At 40.6% G+C, this 26,978-nt stretch overlaps 1 protein-coding gene across 1 annotated transcript in view; it reads right to left on the minus strand.

Annotated features, from left to right (window-relative positions):
* Positions 1–314: 314 nt before the first annotated feature.
* Positions 315–26,978, minus strand: part of prim2 (DNA primase subunit 2) — a 61,091-nt gene continuing 34,427 nt past the window's right edge. Inside the window, exons 9-14 of the mRNA XM_072677057.1 lie at positions 25,979–26,051; positions 23,602–23,787; positions 9,587–9,713; positions 9,225–9,307; positions 3,755–3,823; positions 315–665 (exon numbers count right to left, since the gene is read on the minus strand). Of these exons, the coding sequence (XP_072533158.1) occupies positions 447–665; positions 3,755–3,823; positions 9,225–9,307; positions 9,587–9,713; positions 23,602–23,787; positions 25,979–26,051 (757 nt within the window). The 3' untranslated portion in view covers positions 315–446. The remainder of the gene's footprint in view (positions 666–3,754; positions 3,824–9,224; positions 9,308–9,586; positions 9,714–23,601; positions 23,788–25,978; positions 26,052–26,978) is intronic.

A 26,978-nucleotide genomic window follows, 5' to 3' on the forward strand; every position in this document is an offset into this window, starting at 1 on the left:
ATTTGCAAAATGTTACATTTCTCTGATGCAAGATGTATTAAGTCTCAACGTATACATGCCCTAAATGTTTGTATAGGTATTGAGAGAAACATGCATTTAAAAATCAGATACTGCCATAGACCCACAATTCCTATATCAGTGTATCCTTAGTTGCTAGTGTAACACATTCCACATACTGTGTGCTTCGCCGATAACTGCAAATTGCTTGAAGGTGTGTGGGGAATATTTTGGCTGTGTGTATCCAGATAAAAGCATGACAGGACTGTAACTTTGTTTTTTAAGAATTTAAGTTTTATTATTTTTTCTTGTGTAAAAAAGACAGAAAAGAGCAGAGAAATACAGAAATGACTTTTAGCATTAGAAAGTTTACAATTTATTACAACAGTGAAGAAAATGTGCTTTAAAAGCACTGAGAGGAGATAATTGGTTTTTTTTGGACTGCCCTACTACTCATCAACAAAATACGAGTCTAGATCCCCCATCTCCTCCAGAGCCTGTTTAGTGTTGGGTTGACGTTGCACCCCGGTACCATTGGAGGCTGTGTTTTCCTGCACTTTTTGGGGCATCTCAACTTCTTTCTTGATCTCCCTGCCTCCACCCAGTAGCTTCTGACTCTCCATGAAGTACTGGTTGGGATGATTCAGAGAAAAGCCAGCATCTTCAATCTGTTTGGAGGAATCAGAAAGTTTAGACAGTTTCGTGACCTTCTGCTGACACTTCACAGTAACTGGTTTAATCTGACAGCTCAGAGGAGGGAGGATATTCAGATTAGGGCTGTGGTTTGTTTATGGAAATGTAATTCCTTTGCAAGCTGAAAAAGACAACCTCTCCCTCCTTTCTACCTCTGTGTATAAGGCTCAAAGTCAACCTGCTTTGATGTTCCACCGACTGTTCCCACTGTGCTGCCTTGTCTCGAGACCGGAGTCCGCTGCCATTGTTTAAACTAAATGGGAACAGACTGTTTAACTGTACTTGAACCAACGGAACAGTACCAGGGCCCTGCACACCCCTAGTCCTCCAGAAATAAATCAAAGATCTGAGCCCGTCTTTATCTCGGAGGGGAGAGCGCTTGGGTCACCAGCGGTGTTTAAGTGGAAAACTGAGCGATCCATTACAGCCAGATCCATTTCAGTGTTACCGCATTACAGCAGAAACCACAGTGAAGTGCCCTCTCGGTGACAAATGAAAAATGCATAAACATGAAACCGTCTAAGCAAGGGCTCGGAAATGAATCAATCCCGAGGAGTTTTTAGAGTGAGATTATTTCTGAAACCCCCTCGCGCCGTGGCGAGGGGCAGTGCTCGGCTTTGTGCCTCCCAGCCACCTTTTCATTACTTTCGCTAGCGCTTGATTTATTGCCCTTGTGTAAATATTTCATCGGTGAAGTATTACATTTTGACCTTTAATAAATGCTGCCAGAGAGGGAGGAACAGTGGCGATCTATCTGTTCTAACTGCTGGATGTGGAAGCAGGTGGGACATATGGCAGTGATTAAAGTCCCGCCACTTGGCCCAACAAGCGCATCTTTATGTCTGTGATGACTCCGGCATCGCAGATCAGACAATGGCTGACGAGGAAGGGAATCTACGCACTAGCGACGCACCAATAAGCATGCTTTATCGTGCGCATTAACAACAGAGATGCCTCTTCATACAACGGGCGTAAAATATGACTCATGAATTTCAGATATGTGGCTTTCATTGGTGCTGGGGAAGGCACGGTTTATCTTTCAAGTCCTGTTAGCATGGGCCGTTCATCAGGACAGCAGTCTTCTTCGTTTTGGGGGATCATAAGTTGTTCACATTGTTTGGCTTGCAGCTATTAATCATCGGCAACGATCACTGCGTTTCGTGCCCTCAGACTAACCGCTAAATAGTGCCCTTGGATGGCAGAGGCACTGCAATTTTCACTGCTAGCCATTAAAAGCCATTATATCCTGTCAAAGACACTTTGGGCACACTACGACATTAAAGAAAGGCTGGCCAAGATACAAACACGCACATAAAACATCCTGGTAATGGGGAGGAATTTGGCACTGTAGATTAGGGCTAGATCAGGGCATTTATGAACACTTGAAAATAGTGGACTTCTGCCTTTATCGGATGTTAGAATGTGAGCCTCACAGCAGCGGTGGAGTGTGACTGAATTTGAACGAGGTGACAAAGAATACAGCAGTCAGAAACTGCCTTTAGAAACTTCACAAAAAATAAATAAATAGATAAATAAAGGGTAGGGCACACAGAAGTCACAGTTCGGTTTGGGACGAGGCCACAGTCCTAAGTCTTAAATGTTAGTTTGTCCCAGAAACCCTCAAAAAAAATATAGATGCTGCAAATGTTTCTCTAAGAGAAACCATAGAAGAACCACTTTTTGTTCCAAACAGAACCATTTTTATATACGAAATGTTTCAATGTTCGGGTTCTTTACCACATTTCCCATCTTCCACCCTCTCAAACAGCTCTACTAAAGGGTTCTTCTATGGCATTGCGCAAAGACACATTTTAAGTAACTTCATTTTTAAATAGTGTAGTGTGGTACAGCTCCCCCTGAGCTAAACAACACATTACAGCCTGTAATGTTTAAAGGTTAGCATACATTTAAAGATCTGGCATACATTCCCTACAGCTGTCCAACAACCCAACATGGCTTTCCTCTAAGTGTGTCGTTTACCCTGAAATTCATACCGTCTGTACCATGACAGGACAAATGCATGTACCATTAAACCTCTAAAAGATAAGTAAGCAATACTATTACACACAAGGCACACAACTCAAAAGGCAGCGCACAATTCAGCCATCCTAAATGATTCCCCCCCCCCCCAAGTTAATAATGAAAAGGCTGGTGCTGACAAGCTGTTTAACCTCTCCGCTTTGCACACAGGATTTTCGTGTTTTATCCCAAAGTCTCAAATGCATCCTGCGTCACACCGATGACAAACATTTGATAGGTTTAGCGCTCACTTTCATATCGAAAACTTTCTCCTTTTCACTCAAATTAACCTGTCAGCGAGCAGACAGCGGCTGTTTGCTTTGCACAGGTGTGTGCACACATTCTCACCCCTAACCCGTCAACCGGGCTGTTTCGGAGAGGAGGGACAGAGCACCTGCCACACAGCTAATCCTGACTGACACAGTTTGGAAATATTGCTCCCTACACATTGTGCGTGTGTGCATTCTGGGGGATTGTGCAGCTCCAGATACCATAAAGCACAGCAGGGGCAAAAACACCACAAGAATTCAGCACGCACTAAAACACGTACCCCGTTCATTTGCTTTCCCACTGGCTCTGACCCACAAATCCACAGCTTTTATGCTCTGCTTTATAGAACATATTACTGAACTCTGAAAAGCATGTCTGAGCAATTCAAACGGCTGATCCCAGCAGAGAACAGAAAAGATCTCCCAGATTTAACACCCAGGCCAAGCTGGCGCTCGCTTCCTCAACAAACTTTTTTAATCTTTTTTTGAAGATTAATAACCTTCAGTGTGACCCGAAACTGCTGATCCAAAAGGTCTCTGCTAAAAAGCATTAGATAAAATTTTTTTTTTTAAAAAACTAAATAAATCATATAGGGATAAATTAATCTTAAGTGCTATAATAAACCCATAAAAATTAAGCAGCTATGACAGCTAATGATGGATGTGATTACAGTGGCCGGACTCTGTGGAGCGTCTCCGGGAGAACAGCAGGGCTGCCCCAGAGCTGCCAAAAAACAAGTCCAATTAAGCCGGGTCAGAATGAAAGGCGTCCTTACATTGTGTGTCAATTCATAGTACTTCTGGCAGGCCAGCTGATAGTGCATTCCCTTGACGAGCTCCAAAATCTGTGAGAGAAAGAGAAAGAAATAGAGAGAGATGAGCTGTTAAAGGATCCACTGGCAGACCACTGCTCTTTCTCTTTTGTGTTGGGAGTCGTGCTCATCATATAGATTTCACACCTGCACTGTAACATCGCCCTCAAACGATCAAATAAAATGTCAAAATCAATACAGAGAGACGAAACCTGCCTAAATAGAAAGAAAATGTGTGACATGCATGAATTCTCATGCTTTATGACAAGACATTTATAATACATATAGTACCTGGAGTATCTGGAGAGCTGGTAATGTGGCTGGGCTGGGGGCTTCCAGAAGAAATCTGGGAAATCTTCAGACTAGCTCACAAGATCTCCACTACTTTTTTCAAAATAAGACATTTTTAATTATTTATTTCTGTTTATTTGCATATGTTCAATGCGTGGAAGCTTTTAGAAATCACTCAATCACTCATCTGAGATTTATGCTGTGTTTTAATAGTGTGTGCTGCCTCGTCAAAACCCCTTGTTTTGGTGATATTAATAAAAGGTGATATTAATAAAACACATCTGCATCACGTTTAAAAATCAACCAGCAATGTTTTTCCCCCCCTTTTCAAAACATTCAAAGCACATAAGATATATCTGCTCATGTGTATATATTGCAGCATCCTGCATTATCAGACAACACAAAGGCCAAAATCATGATAATGATTAACTCTGGGTGACACAGGAGGCTTTTCCTGTCAAGACCTTCCCTCAGGTATCTCGCAGCTAAATCCTGCTCGGCAATGGATCGACTAGTGCAGAATTGCATTATACAAGGTTAGAGGCACTACTGCTGATCCATAAGCTTCAGTGCTGCAGTGATGACAGATGGAGGGCAGAGGTCATGTAAACCCTATATCGAGGTGCTCCCTGTTAGATTAGACTCGAATTCTGCAACACTGTCCAAGTTAACTCATTTTTCAGTTCATGACAAATAAAACTTTACAATCAATAGCTTAGAATGACTCTCCCACAGAAAGTGACTCTGTATTAGAGACAGCAGCTTTGTTTTTAGTTTCTGGCTTTTTTCTGTCCAGCATGGCCACCAATAGCTCTCTTCTCGTTTTAATTGACATCGCCATGCTTCTTACAGCAAACTAGTTAAATATGTAGCAGAAGCAGCTTTCAGCGTCTTTGGTTTATGCATTCTAGATCAAGGTATTTTTAACTTCGTTATCATTTTGAGAGTCAAAAGTTCAAAGATAGACAATAGAGAGAAGGCTCAGCCAGAGGGAAGACAGGAGTTCACTCAGTATAACTGGTCTACCAGACTGCAGTGTTCCCCCCCCCCCCCCCCCCCCCCAAAAACCTGAGTTTGGATACAGATCCGAGTGAATACAGGTTCATAGTAGGGCTGTTATTTAATATTTACTATAATATTGTAAATATTTAACAGTGCTGCTATGCTAATATGTTACACTATACTTTTCTAAGTATATTATAAAAAATACTTCAGTACGTCTACAACACTGACCAACTACATATTTCAAAAAGCAGGTTCTGTTTTTAATCAGATTTTTAAATGTTACCACAGATGATTTTTGTCCATTCCAGACAGATTGACAGTGCATCATAAAAACATTACTGAAATACTGCAATATTTCATTCTTATTATATTTGTCTCATATAGCTTTCTGCTAATGCATGAGTATTTAGCCTTGGCATATGAGTCAGGTCTAATTTTCAACCCTAAATTAAGAGCTTCAGTGAATACAGAAAATGCACTGAAGCTGGAAAGAAGCTTATTGTGAAGTTAAATACTGAAACAGCAATCAGCAAATGAACAACCCGGTGATGAGAAAGGCTGCACTGATTAGTTGACAATGTGTATATTAGATGATGACATCAAATAACTAAAAATCTACTATAATTTTCATATGACAGGTCATTCCAACAGACCGCAATACACTGAAGGAAGCATTCTGGTTGCCCATAGTTTGAGTTCAGTGTTTTAAATAGTTGATTACTGTAATATCAGTGTATATAGTCATATCTTCAAAGATACTTCCACCCTCAATATCAGCGGGTCTAACACACACACACACACACACACACACACACACACACACTTCAGCATGTTTGGAAAATACACGTTAGGAGGTCGATAACAAGCATATGGAGGCGGGCCTTGGTGAAGAGTGGGCGGTGTAGAATGGCGCTAATGGAGTTTTTTTTTCCTTCATGTCACCACAGTGACCAGTGTAAGAGGCAACATCCGGAAGGTCACAGAACCATATCATCGTCAATTGAGGCAATTGAGACTTACAGATGCAGCAGAACTGATATTTTAACCACTAGGGGGTGCTCTGGACAGGTTTGGAACAGCAAAAGTATAAGTTATCCATATATTTAAGAGGAAAAAAAAAAAGAAGTCCATGACTGTAAAAGAGCAGGCATGGTACTAATTACTAAACTGAATGCATTAATTACACCCTGCAGCAGATTAACTGCCGAGGCCGAATTTTTGATGAATATGATTCAATTTGGTCCCCTAACTAAACTGAACAGCAGCTGTCATTGGACATGGTCATTACTGGCTATTCTGCTTGTTCCTCCACTCTAATCTTCTGCTGGAGCTATAAGCAGAACGAGAGATTTTCAGCCCTTCAACACATCCAGAACTGAGAGTCACATGATGCTGGGCACACACTGAGACAGTGAGAAAGAGGTTAATTCTGCTTTTCCTACAGTACGACTCCTCGCGGGCTGGCACCTGCTCCATCTGGCCTCTGGTGTCACTTTGTCACCAGACAGGGTGACTGAGAGGGACTGATGTTCTGCATTTTAATCAGCCTCCTACGTGGGCCTCTCGCATTTCGCTGCAGCTTTTAATTATCCAGCGCACTGGGCTGGCGCTGCAGCGAGAGGAGGCTGCATGCCGCGAGAGCTCCTGGCCTTAGCTCCACATTGCCGCCATCACTGCGCTTGTAGCCACAGGTCTGAGGCTCTCAGAACAGCCCGAGACTACAGGGGGGGAATGCTTGGGGCCGCCAAAGAAATTGTGAATTTAATTTAATGGGAAATGTGCAGCCCTTGGGCTGGCTTGTCAGAGTGCATTAGCGAGCTGTCCACCATTTCCCTCAAACACACAGTGGGTCGTGTTGGACAAGCTACCCACCGTAAGACTCTGAGCAAAGTGCGCAGAAGACAAGCACTTGCCCAAGAAGACCACATGCGGGCTCCTTTTTATTAGAGCAAGATCCAGTGACTACATTAGTCTTTCCAGTCACACAGTTATTAGTGTTTTCCACTGGTAGCATTACTTCATGCACATGAATTAGTATTAAGGCTGTAAATATATTTATATGTATATCATGGTTCTTAAGGAAACAAGCAAAATTTCCCATGATTTTATCTAATTAAATTAATTTGGTATGAGTATTATTTGCAAACTTTCCTTAGAATGGAAAACTGTATTTTCTTTGGCACATTTAAATAATGAGACTTCAGCACATGAAAGTGACATACCATGAAATTAACACCCTCAACATTTACATACACCCATCCTACTAGCAAAAGCTTTCATAGCCCTAAGCTATGACTGGAGAGCATGCATTTCAGTGCCAGACTAGATACTGGAACACAGATTGCTACATGAACCAGAGTCCCTGACCACAGCTTTGCCTGTGCCAGCGTCCGCAGAAGGGCAGCTTAAATTCGTAATGCGTGATGAAGCAAACGCTGTGGCAGCGAGCTAGACTAAAGGCTAACCCAGGACAGCAACATTATCCAGTAAGACATCTGAATAGTAATTTTTAAAATAATAATAATAAAAATAAATAAATACAATGCTGAACAATGCTGTGCGTTAAGCGGCTTCTGTGTAAGCCATTGTGGTGCTTCCCTGTAAACCAGTCCAGCAGAGCAGAGCTCATCAAAAATATTCATGAAACCCCAATAAAAGGAAAAACAGCTTGTTTCATTATGAGGCCAAAACTTCAGGTTGTAAATGGGCGCATCTGGGCATTTTTCACATACCTTCTCTTTAGGCAACATATAGAGAGTCATTTAAAATCTTGAATAAGTGCATTCTATGGCACCAATATACCATAAGCCATACCAATATAAAATTGTGACTAAAGGACCTACACATTGAGTGGAATATACACATTGTTGGTTTTGTTTCACAATACAATTGACAAATACTATAATACTGTAACAGTAATGTACACCAGCATATTAATAATGTTACATGTGGACAGAATGAGGAATCTGCAATAGTCTCTCCACTCGAATTCACCAAATGCACAGGCTAGGATAGCTACATTTGCATTTTTTTTTAGATATAATGAAGAAAAACTAAAGCTTCTATTAGAATAATGTGAAGAATATACTGTATAATGCTTGAATATAAGTTCAATTTAATGCACCCCACCAGCAGACAGACATGTGACTAAAATCATTGGAGCTGAATTCCTTTCCAGGGCACTATGAATATCTATGTTTAACACTGAACTTTATAGGCTAATTACAATCAGCCCATTAACTGCATTGGTGTCTAAGGCCTATAATTCTATGTGAATTCCATTACAGCAATACCTGGCAATCTCACTTCATCACCTGTCATATATAATGTAATTTCATGTCTTAATAAGCTGCTAAAGTGTGTGTTTTAAAGCACCCTCTCAGGTTTTCAGATTCTGGATCACAGCCCTGAAAGGAGGTCAGACAGAATTAAAAACCAGTGGGTGAAATTACAGCCAGTCCACCTCTAGTTACAGAGGACTGCTAAATAGCATTTGGAGGTTTGCATGTACATTCTCAGACAGGTAACACAGGCACTGGTCAAGGTTCTTTTTTTCAATTGCAAAGTACTTCACTTGATAAAATTATGACATATCATGCTTGCATTCATGAATTCATGTAATAGTGTATACCGGTCACAGTGGCGCAAACACGAAATATGCCATAAACTTACGTTTGAGGCTTCTGTTTGATGCTAACAGGCCTAGAATAATGTTCAAGACATGTAGCAGACTAATCACCATGGGGTAAAATTCTTACTTATCTTTCCATCATACAATAATCTCTTATTGCTTAATAATAATATTAATATTAATAATAATAATAAAAAGTAATAACTTGAGCATCAATTAGGACAGATCAGCACTGGAAGAACATGCTTTTCACCCTGAAGGACTACATTCAAGGTAATTTTATTGGATTTGTAAAATCTGTTCAATGTTCACAAATATCACTCAACACCAGTGTTTTTTCCCCTCCTACATGAACACGGTTATAAACTCGTTACAGGAGCGCATGACACTGAGCTCAGCTTAAAGCCCTCTGAGAAGTCCACATAATGGAGAACCACCTTAATCCTGTGTGCAAGAGCCTGCATTGTCTGAGCTTCTGTGTGTGTTTGTGAGTGTGTGTAGACCCACCTGAACGATCCCACTGGGGGAGAGCTTATAAGACTGCAGCTTCTGCTTCAGTAGCTCCGGGTCACTGTGGCGGAATGGACATCCTGAGGAGGAGGTGAAGGAGGTGGAGGAAGACGACAGGAGAACAGTCAAGGTAAGAACTGGTTGCCAACTCACAGTGCAATTAGTACAGTAATTATTATTCTGGAGTCAGTGGTTTGGAATATCTGCCATGATTGATTTTTGTGTGTTTTGTGGCCATAACCTAAAATGTGTGTTTGTTTAGGAGTCGTTATGCTGAATTATCCTTGGAGTCTTGGCTCTGGAGAATATGAGAGGGTCTAACACTAATTAGATGAACGTCCTCGCTGGCTATAACTCACCATGGTAGTCGCCTTGGCTGGGTGGATTTGACAAAATCACCTTCATACAACTGTAGGGGGTGTAGTCTGTTCGCTTTCCTTCCTTTCCAAACATGTGGCGGATGCTGTAGGCATATGCTTTGTCAAACTAGGGAGCGAGACAGAGGGAGAGAGAGAGAGCGCAAACGAGAGGTGGAGAGAAGGGAAAAGTGTGTCAGAACGAGGAAGAATATATCTGAACAGCAAGAGGGGAGTGGACTGGGCTGGGAGTGCTGAGGTTGGGGGTGAAAGAGACATTGTCGTTCATCAAGTGGATTCTGGCAGGATGTTTTCTACAATGAAATATTGAGCCATCAGTGGGGACCTGCTGCAGAGGTGTTGCCAAACTACAGATAGCTGTGACTGGATTATGGATAATGTGTCTGCTTGTTCCCCTGTGTCTCTATTCTCTGGCTTTTAGGCACATGTACATACTCTGCCCACCTAAAACGAAGGAGATAACAGTGAACGTAAGAAATAGAAGATGAACGCATTCCACAGAGGACTCCTATACACATTCAGAACAAGACATGAACTCCTCCAGTTATAATAGTCCACAAGAAAGTACAGACAGAGTCAAGGCAATTATCACAAAAAGTCTTTCAAATATAGAAAATGTTCTTTTTGCTCAAGATGAGAAGTGAACTGGCAGAAATACAGAGGGATTACCTCCAAAAGCCAGTATCAAACACATCCATACCCTGATGTTATATCTACACATCCAGCTCCCAGTAATGTGTGCACTCCCTGGCTTGAGAAATACTACATATGCTTAAGAAACCATTACAGTGTTAGCATTCGATGAGGGTCACTGCATTCAATCTCAGTGGTGAACTCAATACACCAATAATATACATTCTGGTGGCCATCCAAACGGAAAATCCAGCCTCCCTCTTTTGGTTGTCAGAACAGGGAGTGAGAAAGTGCTCTTTATCCAGTGCACTCCGAGGCCATTACTACAATCATAAAACCTGCGAACTTGGCAAGGTGACTTCTCACAGACTTGTAGTTAAAGAGGCAATAAAATCAGCTTAACCACATTAATAGGATGTGAGTAGTTTATGGATTTAGGAAGTCTCTTGTTTTAAACTAACATACAAGGTCAGACATCGCTGTTGGAAAGGGCATTAGTAAGAATTACACTTAAAAAGAAAAAGATGGGCCCTCTCAGTGCAGTTTCAGACTAGGTTTGGATGCAGTTTTTCTAAATCACATCTTCACTGCTAAGAATGAGCACAGATTGCATAGCATCCCTATTAAAAAAAAAAAAAAGACACTCCAGCATCATGATGCAATAAGACCAGATCCACAGGACACCAGATATGACATCTCCACAATCGTCCCGCTTTCACAGCACACAGCCAGACAGCCCTTCAGTCTCTTAGCAAGCACTCAGTCAGTGGGTCACCTGTGCACTGATGCTGCCTTTCGCTTTCCCCCTACATGCTGAGCTCATTAAAATGCAACTAATTACTGTATTAATGTCAACAGCCGTTCCCTTAATGTATGCAAATGCGCATCGGAGGCATTTCATACCTATTCCGGGGCGAAGCTCGGAAAAAATCCAGAGTGAAATAAATTGGCGAGGTAATTGGTCATGAATTTGCAGCAGCATGTAAAAACGGCTCCTGGCACTAGCTTTTCCGAAGCAGCAGCGGGCAGGAAGACGCTCCACTCCTATGGAAATTGGAAATTGAGACTTTTAGACTCTTTAAAGCGGAGAGTTACTCTACTTCTCGCTTTAACAATCTTCAAATTTCAGAATTAGAATGAGAAATCCGAATCAGAAACACACTTGCACTGGATTTCCTGCACACATTTAACCCTTCCGTGGCAGTGAACACACACACACACACACACACACACTACTGGAGGTTAGGTCATCTTAGCCACTAATGATAATGATAATGAACTACGAACGTCAACAAACGTTCTTTTGCCACACCCGACTGGCACCTCGAACATTTACTGATCAAACAAAGAATGTTAAATCATTGCCACTCAGGGTTAATAAAAGGCCTTTCAACCTGCAAAAGTCCATTCCCTTTTCTAAAGGGATTAGGAGCATGTTAGGGAAGCATTTGGGCTGAAAAAACAGCTTCCCAACTCTGCTCACTGAATTCATACTCTGCCCTGTGGGACTGCAGCTAAGATTCAAGCCACTGGAGGGAATCTCACACAAATACACACGCACACACCTACAAATAAATCATATCATCCCCTTTGTGTGCTTGTATGCACCTCAAATGGAAGCAGGATCTCAGCATGACTGCCTGGAGACAAGACATTGTTGGTGACGTGGCGTTAGCCCCAGTGCATCTTAAAGTTAATGCTATTAAACCGCTTCTCCTTTAATCGCTACTGCAAGGGTCTTCACAAAGGCAATCTCTAAAGAGAAGCGACTATGAGGGGGAAAAAAAACCCCACAAAAACACAGAGACTCACACAAACAATACCTTACAACGCCTTCTCATTATCTGAAAAATACAGCCAAGACTAGAGCTCCAGTGAATACTTGACCTTCTCAGTACATTAGAAAACAAACTCAAATATATGTGGGATAGGGCTTCACAATAGTAACTAAACACCAGACAGCAATTATATTGCTACATACCGCAGAACCAGCCTATACGGCACCCTGGGCAAACCCCCTTTTCAGTCCCCTGCCTCCTGGGGCTCCCCCCCACCCCAGTCACTAACATTGTCATTTTTATTAAGATATTTGAAACCACGGTTGTACCACGGTTTGTGAGGAGGCTGATATAAATGACTTACTTTACTGAAACATTTAAGGAGCAATTGGGGGTTGGGTGCTTTGTTCAAGGACATCTCAGCCATGGATTTCGACTGTAGATACCTTCTGGTCCCAAACCCACTTCTCTAACAATCATGAGATTATGCATGTGCCTTTATATGATACTAACATATATGAATACAACATGTAGGCACATATATTTTGACACCCAACACTTGGTGATCTGCACAAATATGGCCATATATCAGATTTCTGCATGAGACATCTCTCTAGAAGGTTTAAGATTAAGCTGGGGATTATTCCTTATTATGCATCAAAGGTTCATAGAGGCATGGATATAGAATCTTAGTTAAAAGGAGTGTAATGCCATGCCAGTGTAAGGCTACATAAAACACACAAATCAGTGCATAGTCCTGATGAAAGGGAATATTGCTGGAAGACAGTCTGAGACTGCAGTGAACACAAAGGTTTGAATAAATATGCCCACTGTACAATGACGAGGTGCATTAAGATGCTCATCACTACATTAATAAAGGAGTAGTAGGTGGTTATCCCATCTTCAGGTCACCTGAAATTTGTGAAATGCATTTAACACAGCAGTTGTGCCAAAGGACAAGGTAATAATCTCTATGATGAAAGCTGCATGATAAGCTAGAATTTGCTGTGACCTACAAACGTTAGTGCTAGCTGTATCTAATGCTACCTGCCCAGACAGTATAAGGGAAATGAGGCTATGAAGCATTACGATTATTTAACCAGCAGTTGTATGCAGAAACATTCATCAGCCCTGTCCATTTATTATCTTTCTCTTAGCTGCCATCTTGCATGGCTGTCCTTAGTTGTGCATTTGACCATAAACAGTCCTGGTAATAAATGAAAGGTTGCGTATGATAATTCATCACTGTGATCATGCCCTCCCCATATCGGTGAACTGTAGCTCCATGACCGCTCTGACCTACTGCTTGTAACCCAGACTCTTAAAAATAATGGTCCTGTGAGTGATGAAGTTCCATAAAGAAGCATGTTTGTTGGAGATGTGGAGGCAAATGTGGTTCTCCTATATCACTGCTTAAAGAACCTTTTTGAAGCACCTCAGCTGCTTCATTCCTACTACAGACGCACTATAGCGTGTGCGGTCAAAAAGACGGAATTGTGAACAACGAAGCAGCTGAATGGCAACAGCATGGCTAGTCTACACAGTGACACATACACACCTTGATCACTCTTTGCCTAAATTCACACTGCTGCCTTTCAAGGCGTACATGCCATTGCCTTATCATCAGTCAGCCAACTTTAACAGAAGCTCCTTCTCTTTATGGACCAACAACTGTAGCCTCCATGGTGTGTGTGTGTGATCAGTGTGTTTACACTGGGTAGAGCTCTACAGTATGTTCTTTCAGCATCACCATCGCAATGTGTGCATGCGCAATAGTCACATCACAGGACGTGCACTATCAGGTGCAATGTCAAATTAGATCAAACATGTCATGCTACAAATATTTTGCTACTTGATAAAAAAAAATGTAATTCCTCAGTTTTTATTTCCCATGACATCTACTGGAGGCATATAACAGCCCAAAGACATATAATAGCCCAGTATCATTTATTTTCACTCCAATCTTGGAGGCAAGATTCTGGTGAAATCTGGTAAAAATTCCTGTAATTATTTTGAATCGCAATACATATCGCATTACAATAAAATATTGCACTGTAAGTATTTTTCCAGAGTTTTTGAGGACTTAAATTTAAAATCACAGCTTCACTTTGGCAGGTAGTAAAGCGAGAACCAAATCCTAATAGGGCTGGGCGATATGGTAAAAATATTATATCACAGTATTTTTTTAAGGACATTTTTACGATATTCATCACAATGCAGACAAAATGCATCAGTAGTGACGGAGGTTTAAAAACTACCATCCAAATACTCCCAGATTCAAATCCGCACCACTTCATCCAGTTAAACCAGTTAAAATGTATTCTTTGTCTGTATTGTGTTGCACTTGTGTCTATGTTGCATCATGGTGGAACGTTGTTTTGTTTAACTGTACTCTGTATGTAGCTGAAATGACAATAAAAACCCACTTGACTTGACCAGACTAAGTACGCTGTAAACATGCAGCTGATCGGTGTTTTTTAAGCACTTTAAGCACTGATTATATCCTCAATATGCTTAGAAAAGCATATTGACAGCACCTCTAACTTCTGAGTGAACAGTGAAGCTCTTTTGTAAATCTCTTTGAATTAGAGCGTCTGCTAAATGCCTTGTAAATGTAAATAATACAGTGCATCACAATATGATTAAAGTATGGTTATATTGCCCACCTCTAGTTCTCAGACATCTGCATTTATATTTATAAAATTAGACAAGAGCATCAATACTTTCAGCACAAAACCCACTTACCTACCTGCTAACACCACATCTAAATCTGGAGAAAATGAGAGCGGTATGAAAATTAAACAAAGTGGACGGTCCAGCGCATGAGTCAGGCAGTGACCGTACTCTGTATGAAAAAGCCTGCAATTAAACCCAACCTCACTTTTTTATTTTCATGTTTTTAAAGTCTAGCATAGAAACACGTTTCATTGCGTTTGAAAAATGAGTCAGTGAACGGACCTCACTGGGAAACTTGTAGAAGACTGCTGTGCTTTGCCACTAAATAGTCCTACTTTATTATTTAAATGAATGAGTGATTTTGTTAATAATTAATATCTACTCTCTGGGCTACATTTGTTTATATCTCTATTTTACTTCATCACCTAAAACTCACATTTATCAACACAATATTACAGCTACACAAAACTCTCGTAACCAGTTCATTATGTGAATATATGGTGCTCCTTCCCACATCCTGACCTACATATTCTCGACTGGCTCTTTTCTCCTGTGTCAATTAGCACTGGTAAGTCATGGAGGAGCATGTGGACTTGGCTGAGTAAACACGGCGGGCAGGTAGGGGCTGAATGATGGAGGAGGCCTGATTTTCTCCATGCGGCGTGCGAGAGGAGCCTCTAGTCTCAGGGGGGCCAGCGCTCTAATTAAACAGGCAGCTGGTGAGGGGGTGGGGTGCTAAAATTACAGGAGCCATTAGAAACAGTACAGCCACTTTTGTCACAGCTGCAGCTTCTTGTACCTCACTTACCTTCCTGACATTGGGGATGGCAGCTAAGTTCTTGTCATAAATTACAGTCACTCTCGTCCCAGAGGGACACGCAAAGACGGAGTTGGAACAAGTGACCCCACACAAGCAACAGATATGTATTTTCAGATAACCAGTTTAAAAAAAATAATAATAAAAAAAAAAAAAAAAAAAAAAGAGAGAGAGAAAAGAAAATGACATGGGGGTGGATAATGGACCACACTATACTATACAGCACTTCAGTTACAAAAGACAGTCTAAGACTTTATATAAAGCAATAAGCACATTATACTGCAAGTTTTTCTTGAATGCTAATGACATGTTCATCGCTCAGACTAGCAATGGCATGTCTTCACTTTCTGACTGCATGCTGGCTTGCTGGCAGAGAACAATAAAAGGGCTCCATTTTATCGGAGAACGGGGGAGAGCCGAGAGTCTGGGAGATTCTCTACTCTCTAAAGCCCTGATCTCCATGGCTATCCTTCAAGGCTCCTCCTCTGCCTGGGTGGATAAGCCAACAGTAATGCACTCTTCTTAAAGGTTACTGGCAGAGTGCTAAATTGCACTGTAATTCCTTTTGTCTTTTCATGTAATATTTTGCAAATGTTCTCTGAGCTTCTAAATTCCACCTCCCAAGTGAATCCTCGGTGATTAGGCGCAGGGATAAAGACGGCAATACAAAAAGTAGCAAAGCAGCTCAGAGATAATTTGGTGTAGATGAAGATTACTTGCTTACCAATTATCTAAAACACTGCAATGCCAAAAAGTAGCTTTAATGGGAGGATCAATAAAAGACTAAGCCAGTAATCACTAGACACAATGAATCTCGTTTAACATCTTACAAACTTTTCATCTGTTTATTGCTTCAGACTCACATTTTAGATTTTCTTTGAACAAGAGATTTTTCAGAGAGTGTGGCAGTGATTAAGGTTGCCTGGAATGTCTATCCTTCATTATCTAAGTATATTTAATCAACAGGCCTTAATTTAAGATCAAGAAAGAACAGAATCTCTCAGATCATCAGATCAAGCCAAACTGGCTTTTCATTTTAATGTGTCGGAGCCACAGAAAATGCAAAAAGCTACGTTTTTCAGGCACTGATCAGACCTGAGCACTTCCAGAGGTACATACCCAACTACTGTCATTTAGGGTCATAACATCTGTGGATCCAGGACAATTCTCAGGAACATGTGCACTGTATGAACGAGTAATTTGTTTGAAAGCAGAACTGTTAGATTTGGCATGTGGACGTTCGTTTTGGTGTAAAATACCCCACTACATTTAAAGACTTGTTCTGAAGCTGCTTCGTTGCAGAAAGTGATTTGAAAAGCTTAATATGGAACTGATCCACAGAAATAAACAATCTTTCGACAGACAGGAGAGAAACAACCTGCTGAGAGAGACTTCTGCTACATCTTGGTAACTGATGTAGTGTGTCCTAAATCTTTAAGCTGGTGTATTTATAATGACAAGAAGATTTACATGGAACTTTCTCCTTTCTCTTTGTTGGATATTTCCTCTCCCCATCTCTGACAGTTGAGTTTATGTTGTCAATGTTCATCAATGATCGTTGTGTAGTTTTCCTACAACACAACAGAAGTCACAGACTCTTCCTCGACTCTGACAGAGAGCAGATGAGAGAACAGAAGAGCATGGCTGGCTAAAATCAACTTTTCGGCTAAAATTACACACAAGAAAACGCAATGGGGCAAAATAGAGCTCATATCCATATATTGTAGGATAAGTCGATAACCTAATTACCATAAGCCTCTCTGACAGTGCTGGACTGGGATGTTGATTGGTACTGGTTGTTTACAAATTTATAGATTTGCTTTGATTTGACTATCAAATGCAGACATGTTACACATAAATCTTGGAAAGTCCATTTTTAAACAATGTTTTTGTGATTTTCAGACGCACCACTAACCCTTCATTGATTTCTTTAAAAAGCTTGAGACTGTTTCTGAGACTGACACTGTTTGTAATGGTACCTGGGTGGTTATCTATTGAGGTATAAGTCAGAGTTCAAAGCAACTTCATGTTGGAATGTTCTTTTTTTTCTTTCTCTTTTCTATTTTTCTACTCAAATTTGGAAGAACAATTACCCAATCCCTGTCCATGTACCCAATCCCGACACACGTGCAGTCAGCTAGTGTTTCCAGGAGTGATGTGGGAAAGAAGGGCCATTGACCACTTAAAGAGCAAAGCCAATTGTGCTCTCTCTGGCTCTGGCTGCTGATGGCTAGCAAAATGACCTGGGATTTGAACCAGCGATCTCAAAAGTTTGGAAATTCCTAAAGGAGGTTATGGCTATAAGGAATAAATGTAATAGAATATACACACAAAATGTTTCTATGCTAAAATCTAAAAAAATGTGTGATCACACCAGTTTATATGAAGGGAATGAATGAACAAATCATTCAACTACTCAATCAAATCATCTCAAACAGCATCAACATTAATACTAAGAAGTTATGTTAAAGCTTCCCACTGGTTTTATTAGCCTCATGTTTTCCTGTTCCCTGAGGGCAGTTCTTGCTACATGGCTTTCCACCACAGTTGAGTTTGTGAGGTGCAGGCTGATAGAAGCCCTTTTCTGCATTACTTCACTTGTGTTGCATTTTAAAGAGACCTCACTAGCACCTGCCTCCTCAAGCGGCCAACATCTGCTGCGTTACACTTAAAAAGAAAATCTGAAAACGAAATGCAAGAGCTGAACACTGAACACACCTGTGTCCAGACTTGCCTCCTGCCTTCACCTGCTGAAGAGTCTTAAATAGATATTAAAAACATTAACACACGCACGCAATCTGTAGATCATTATCGGGCAGCAGAGAAACGCATCTCTATAGCAGCTGTCTAATGAGCGTCAACCCTCTGCACCTCACGCTGTCCACGTTCCATCAAAATGACTGTTAACACTAACCATTTAGTCATGGAGGGCCACAGTTCTCTGGCCTACAGCACATATCAGTAAAGAACAAGACACGAGCCATTGATATGGAACGGCTGCATTCTGAGACCCAGACTCAGTGCAATATTTATGAGATGTCATAACCCAGCCGTTGAATAGAGGCCATGGAGTCTGTCATTATTTATTCACAGCAAATCAACTTCTTGCAGAATCAATAATGGAACACACGCACACACAGTAGATTTATATCATACACCTAGTAGGAAGCTGAATACGGCAAAAGGAGGAGGACATTCTTCAAGGTAAAGAAATCCGGGCAAGCAAGGTACAGATTCTGTTCACGAAAGACGCGATCCTTAACAGCACTCGTGTGCCACGGTTTCACGGCTGTCAATGAAGAAAGGAAACAAGGCTAAAGCAGGGAGACAAACTCTGGACTCATGGAGGAAACATCCTTCAGTGACTGTAAAATTGTACAGCTTATAGCCAGAGAACATCACCCTTCTAATCTGTACAATCTCGTTGGTGAACAGACTGGGCTGTGCTTCTGGGGCTCCTTTTCACCGGAGATGGTGGAATGTTAATGGGGCCCTTCGTGCGGTCTGCTGTCCCTGACACCACACATACATCACTTACGGAGCTGCAGCCCGCCTGCTGCACATCACTCCAGCCCGTGGCACGGAACATGGAGTCCGATTGGAGCGCAGGAGCCGACTGGGTTACACCTGAGAGGGCAGGCTGAGGGGATGCAGCCACCCTGGAAATGGGGCACTTTTGCGAGTGACGGTGCATGACCACCAGAGAATGTGTGTATGTGTGTGTGCCTGGATGTCCCCACCACCCCTTCCTTCACTTACAAAATGGATGGGGGCTAAGAGAGGGGAGTGGGGGTAAACAGACACTCTCCAATTGCTTTTGAGCCTGTGAAAGTGGCTTAGCAGTAGTCAAAGCAAAAGCGCCTTTGAACTCTCAGTGCGTTTCTTGCCAGCTGTGGGGCATGGTGAATGTCTGGTGCTTAGAAGCACTGCTGAGGTCTCAAGGGAAAGAGGGAAGGATACATAGCTGTACAATCATCCATTCAAAAAAGACAGACAGATGATTTTCAAAACACACTGATTTCATAATGACTATAATAAGCTAGCATCAACAAGACTCATACATAAAGTGGTCTAAATACAATACATTCAAAGAACTTGAATAAAATGTATCCATACATATATATCTCGCATTGTTGCATTAAAGTGACTGCACAAAAACACAGTATGCAGACTGTATAGATACACAGTAGATGAACTGATCTCAAAAAGACAAAGCTGAAGATCACTTTTTAAATAAACTTAAATGATATTTGTTTTACAATTTGGGTGGGAAAAGAAAAAAGAAAGCTACCAAATTTTAATTAGCTTGTTTGTGTTATTGGTTGTTCAAAACAAATCACTGTTAGGAAAGGCCAGAAAACGCAAATTTCTAAATTTATTAAACATTTTGGCTCCTAAAGTCTTGTCTTTAAAAATAAGCACCCACTGAACCACTGAAAATGAAAATCCATTTATGCCCACAAAGCAGGAGAGGTATTTATATCCAGGTAGCTGTTTCCTCAGTTCATAATGTAATTAAAAAATGGCAGTTAACATGACCAGTGGAGGTCAAGGTGAGGTCTGGAAGACTAAGAAAAATGAGATGAAGTTAGGGAACTTCATGTTTGTAGGACTGCTAGAAAATGCAAATCAAAACCCCTGCTTGACTGGAAAAGACCTTCAGGAAGATTTTCCAGATTCTGGAGCGGAGTTCTATTGTGAAGTGACGCCTGCACAAATATGACCTTTCTGGAAGAGTCATCAGAATAAAATCTGTCCTGTGTCCTTACCACAAATACTATTTTATATATATATATATATATATATATATATATATATATATATATATATATATATATATATATATATATATACACATACATACACACACACACACATTTTTTTGTGTATGTAATATATTTTATATATATATATATATATATATATATATATATATATATATATATATATATATAAAATATATATATAAAATATATTACATACACAAAAAAATTATATAAATAAATATAAATATAAATAAAAATAAATAAATAAGCAGAGTGGGGTGCTATGAGAGCTCACCAAGCCCACCTTAGTTGTGAGTTTTGTGACAGGCAGAGTTTAATTAGAAAAGCCAGAACAAGCAAACCTGGATGAACCGATCTACTAAAAGCACCTGAACAGTGGAAAACACTTGATATGCGCTCAGGCCTTATCCCCTAAACAAGTGTGATTTTTGCCTACCTTAGCTTGAACACTGCCTGTGCTGTGGCCTTTAGCCCGCTGGCTAACTGATCTAAACCTGCTAAATCCTGCTAACCAGCTTCTCTCTCCTGATTCAGAGCAGTTTAACATTTGCAGTTGTTGTTAGATTAATGGTTTCCCATTTACTGAATGAATGATTTTAAACTGTGCACAGTGTTCACTTAGTTTGTCACCATGTGAAGAAGCTGTGAGCAACATTGTATTTGATTGTTTGACAGTTTTATAATCATGTAGTTATACAGTTATATTTTAAGATGCTTTAACAGTATGGAAAAAGCTCCCAACCCCACCTAATAGTGTAAATAAATTTCACATTTTTAATGATTATAGTTATTTTTTTCCAGCATCTTATCCATAACCCTTTTGTTCAAACATCTGACTGCTGTTTTTATGCTTTAGAAATATAAGTAGGCTGATTTTGCCACAGGGTGTAAAAGACCTCAAATTAAGAGTAAACCCAGGTAACGCCACTTTTCTACAATGTTGGAGCGGACGTCCTTGCACTGCGGAAGTCCTAACATCAGAGACGCTGCTGCTGATCTCTCTTACCCTCACTGCAGTATTCATATATATTAAGCCTTACTGTTTCTAGCCTGAACAGCTTACTTTAACCATCAGCAATAAGGGGTTAGCTTGGTGGTGGTGCAGAGAAGCAATAATACTGGGTGCTTAGCAAGCTTAAATACTGACACAGCTCAAGGACACCATTTCTCCAGAAAATGTAATTGCTTTTCCACTTCATGGGGGCACGGGTCTTTCCTTATGTTGGATAGAATATTTCCTCTCTCTGCTTAGTCACTAATTTTAGCTTTAAAGTGGATTCCAACCTTAAAGAGACTGAATGATTTGGTAACACATTAGTATGCTGTTGAAGAACCACAGCATCTTTTTTTCCCTTAAATTGTCTTACTTGTATAAAATCCTTTTTCATGAAGCTTTAGTCAATCTCAGAACCTGTTTTATGCTATGAATATTTAGGGAAAGCAAGTACAAGTGTTTGTTATTCACTGGTGTCAAAATATCAATGGTGGTTGTTCTAAAACTAATTTCCATAACAGTTTTAAAAGCACAAAAAATACTTGATTTGTTGTTGATTTTTTTTTTTAACAAACTGATGCTGCCCAGATGAACAATATATGTAAAACTCTAGAGCAGTCTTGCTTCTTACAGAGGTCACTCTAAATTAGGGAAAAATACAGCTATTCGTGATTTGGTTCTCTTAGGTTTTTGAAGTGGGGGGTTGGAAATCCATTCCAAATTCGCTGTCCTCCTGATCCTCATTCATTGCTTTTGTCACGCAAAGCGACATCTTATTTTCGCCAAAATGGAAATGCACCATTCTGTCGAAAACGACCTTAATTTGTCTTCCTTTTGCCTTTACAATGTTGTCACAGAAAATTGCACACCATTTCATAGATGGGGAAGGGAAGTGCAGTGTGTGCAGAAATAGACAGATCTATTGTGCGGTTTATTCGTTTTAGATTACTTCAGGTGCGAATACTCACCTCCATTCACAGTCGAAAGCAACAGCCCATCAAAGCATTACTAGGACTGTATTGTTCAATACACATGCCATAGTCAGTGTGCACTAAACCATGAATAATGCATTTAGCTGAATATTATGCTCATTTATAAGATAAAACGTCTCAGGGGGGGACTGGCAAAAGAAAACAATCTGATTGTGGCATTTGTTTTCTTTCACAGTGCCACGAAAAACCATATCAAGTTTCCTTAATCCATAAATTATACAAGCTCAACTGAATATTAAAGTACAAATGTCGTATATGAAAAGCATAGGCTGAACAAATTTCACTGCTCCGAAAGCATAAGAAACATTCCCTTGAACAGTTAATAAAATTCCCTGCATTGCGCCTTGCAAATCCAAACCCATTTCTTTGCATTGTGTCCCGGTTCTGATGGTCTATTTAATCCTCAGATGCTAATGCTTGGCAACGTCATGCTGAGTAATTCTGGCACTAATTCAGCAATCCTTCACATCTACAAAAGGTTCGTCAATGGATGTGTCCATTCTAAATTCAAAGCCAAATTAGGAATATTGCACACAGCAAAGCAATAGAACATCAACCACCCCTTCTCCAGCAAACTGCAGGCAGAAATCAGAAAAATCCTTAAATCAGCTCTGCTGTGCCAATTAACAATTTCTCACAAAAACTCTTTCCTCAAAGGGCTTTCCTCATCATGCCTCCCTCGTAGGAATTCACCCTATGAGATTAACTGTAAGGTGCTAAGATAAGAACTACGTGTGAACAGCACACTTGACAAGCAGCACAGGCTCTAGAGGAAATGTGGAAAATCTCATACTCCGTCATTGGACAGCTGGAGAAGCAAAAGTGCAATTGTGCACAAATGATGGGGGATTTTTGCACTCAGTATGTGAGCACTTGACTCTCGTGAGACAACTGATTATATTCAAATGTGTCCCCAACAGGACAGGCATTCTCAGGTAAGGATGGGAATTTCATTAGCGTCTCCTTGATTGAGAAGCAATTGGGAATAAACATTCACTCGGAGAGCAAGAGGGGGAGTGAAATTGAGGGCTCGGTTTGGGAGCGCAATTTTCTTGTTAAATGTACCGTGCATGCAAAAAACAGTGCGTTCTCCAGAATTCCGTAATTAAGGACACAAAAGAAGGGTACCAAATTATTTCCAGCATCGTCATTATCGGTATGAGAGCGTTCATGTGTCTGCGTGACCTTCATTACTTCAGAATTATTGAAGGACAAAGAGAGAAAGGCACATCAGTACAATGGAAAGGAATAAAAGTAAGCCGGCGAGAAAGCCTCCACATTTAAAGAGTGCATGCACGGTACTGGTTAGGTAAACTTTACCTTATCAGTGTCCACCTTGCCTCTGATGAACTCAGACCTCCAGAACTGCAGTGCCTGCTCCAGGGTGAGGCCGATGCCCTTGAGGAAGAGGCCGTACTGCATGCGGCCTCCATGGCGCAGGTGGTGATGCTCTCTCAAGGCCTTGTGAAGCTGCCTCATGCACAGGGGGAAGGACTTTGCTGAGAGCTGACGGAGGAAGGGATGGAAGAATGAGGGGAGATATGCATGTTATTACGGGTAAAGTTAACCATCTGTTCACATCTAATAGAGGCCCATGGGTCATGTTGCGCTATATAAGTCAGGTTTCCTGATTTTGATGATGGCACTGATGCTATTAAGCAAAGAAAAACAAAACTTTGACCTCACACATAAAACACCTATGACCATATTATGTGTTGGATGAGTAATGGACATTGCTTCTTCAGATGGGCATGAACTTATCCTGCTTCTACTGTTTCTACTGTCCAGGGAAGGCTTTCTACTAGATTTGAATGCATTCTGCGACACAGAAAGATTAGGAGGTCAGTGATTGAGCACTTTGGTGGATTGCTATTTTTTTGGGGAAGGCATGCTGGAGCGGTGGAGTTCCTCGCCTCTAGAATAATGTTATTTTATTTTCTGTTCTTTTTATTATTATTGTAAAAGTTTGCATAGCGGCCACATGGCATGTGCTATGGGTTTGTGCACTGCTGTGTGTCCATGTGTGCATAACAAGCAGGGGTGTAGTCATGTTGGGCTGACTGTAGACGTCTGCCTAGGTTGTTTTCAGGCAGTTGTGCAACTGTGTTTTCCGTTGCCAAGACAGCAATATGGCAGAAATTTACCTGAACACACCTCATTTCGAGATCACCACGCCCATCGGTGTAGATATATTCACAAGCAACATTGCTATTTAAACTAAGCAGGCGGAAGGCCTGAAAATCCGCGTGGACCAGAATTTGCAAATTGGCTTACTGCATGGCAATTATTACAGATGATTTGGTTGTACTGAGAAGAGTTGTGGATGTCACATGTGTCTTGAAAATATGGATATGTTTCCACTGCTAAAATGTGGTTCAAGTGTGGCTCAGACCCCCTCCTAATGTGGTTTGAGTGATGGGATTTGTCTGGTTTAAATGGGTGCGTTTTATATTGGGTATGTTTACACTTGCATTTTTATGTGGCTTGGCCTGATCCAGATATAATCTCGATACTCAAGATCATGAACGCATGAACTGACCATATGCAAATGGGGTCATTGTGGACTACTGCTGGTCATGTCTATCACTACTGCTCATTTAAGAACATTTTATGTACTATATATATATATATATATATATATATATATATATATATATATATATATAGAGAGAGAGAGAGAGAGAGAGGGGATCCATGACAAGCTGCAGATACAAAACCACTGTATTGAGTTTTTTTTAAACTATTCATTATGATGAGGCAAAAAGGTCAAAAATGTCTGTACATTTAAGAAGGATAACAATGCATTTAAACACTGATTTTACAAAGCAAAAACATGACAAAGCGCAACATAGAGAAAGTGTATTCTCTTAATTAGAATATAATTGTTAATTATCAGAGTTAATGCAGTCACACAGTTTGAACACCAAAGATTGCAAACCACCTCCTCCTTAACAACCACCCACTCCAGTAAATTCACATCATGCGCCACCCTCCTCTCTGCTTTAGGCTCATTAGCAGATTACACAACAACGCAAACCCAGCATTGTGAATGGAATCAAACAGTTTCAGAGTCCAGTTAAGTAAGTTTTTCTTTTAGAAAGTAGCTCGATCATAAGCTGTAAAATAGACTTGAGTGTGTCTGTGTGTGACAGCGACACAAAGAAAGTGACACGCTGAGATGGAACAAGACATGGAATAGCTCTGCACACAGAAGAAGCCAATCACTAGAGCTCTGCTCTTTTCTTAAGGTTGGTTTGGACTTAAAAGATGCTAATTTCAAGGGGGTGCAAATTTCGAGAGAACTCAACACCTCCATTTTAATGTCCCTAAATACAAGCAAAAAACTGAAGGACAAAATTACCATGAGCCAACAGGCCACTTAATTGGAACAGTAATTGCCTCAGAGATGGCACAAGACAACACTCACAACCTCATCTTTGTCTGTTTTTACACATCAAATCTTTAAAGATTGTCTCGAAACATTACAAACGTCTGATTTCTGCCAGATGCTGTTTTGTGTGTATGATAATTAAATAAAGAACATGACCATCTATTGAAAGACAACAAAGAGGAAAATCAGAGCCCAGAGAGGTCAGATTATGTCAGTGGAGAACTGCCCTTTTGGTGGAGGAGTCAGACATGTTAATAAGGGTTTTCTGTTCCATTTAAATTTCGACTTATTCCACTGAGTACTCACCGGATCAATCTGCTCCAAGGAAATCTTCCCAATGTTCTTCTGGATGCTATAATCTTGGCCCACATAGGCATGGCTGCAACACAGAGCAAATCAAAACAGCTGAAAGAAAGGAAATTAGGGTTACAGCATTTAGCTTGTACACCATGACCAAATGTTTGTAGACACCCCTTCTAATGAAGGCACTGAACTATTTTAAATCGTACCCATTGCTGACACAGATGTGCAAATGCACATGAACACTCAAGCTTGTCTAGTCCCTGCAGAGAAGTACTCACAACAGAATAGGACTCTGTGGAGAAGATACAAATGAACCTACTTGCACCATGCCTAATGCCAGGTGTGGGCTAGAGGGGTATAAAGCCCCCAGCATTGAGCTGCTCTATTATGGTGCTCTATCCAGTACTTTTGAGATGAGTTGGGGAATTGGGGATGGGAGTAATGCTCCAAAAGATAGTAGAAAGCCTTCCCTGGGAAGCAGACAGCTAATCTAACTAAAGTAGCTTACCACAAATTTCAGAAGAAACAATGAAGGAGCAGGTGTCCCAATACTTTTTCCATAAATAGCTTAACTACAAGGTACAATGTATCTAGGCATAATTCATGGTTGCATCTAACAACAGCCCTGTCTTAAAGGAACTTTCTTCTCAAAAGGAATCTTTATTACACATATTTGACACAGCAGTCACAGATATGCTGTGAGACTGGTACTGAAAACCATTCTTAAACTCCACAGTTGAAGCATTTTGACAAGTCTAGCAATTCAAACCCAAGAAAAAGGAATTCTTAGTAAACACAGCAGTCTAAAAACACTATCACGTCGACTATCAATGACGGTCAATCAATTCAAACATGAAAATATGACTTTTGGGTGCAATTTCCCCTTAAAATGAAAGACAAATTGCACAATTCAGATACTCAACCGCAGCACTTGGAAGATTAAGTACACACCATAATCACTGCCTGACACTCACTAGAGAAAAACAAGCGTTTTTAAGTCCCA

Source organism: Salminus brasiliensis, chromosome 4 (genome assembly GCF_030463535.1).
Source record: "Salminus brasiliensis chromosome 4, fSalBra1.hap2, whole genome shotgun sequence".
NCBI classification, from domain to species: domain Eukaryota; kingdom Metazoa; phylum Chordata; class Actinopteri; order Characiformes; family Bryconidae; genus Salminus; species Salminus brasiliensis.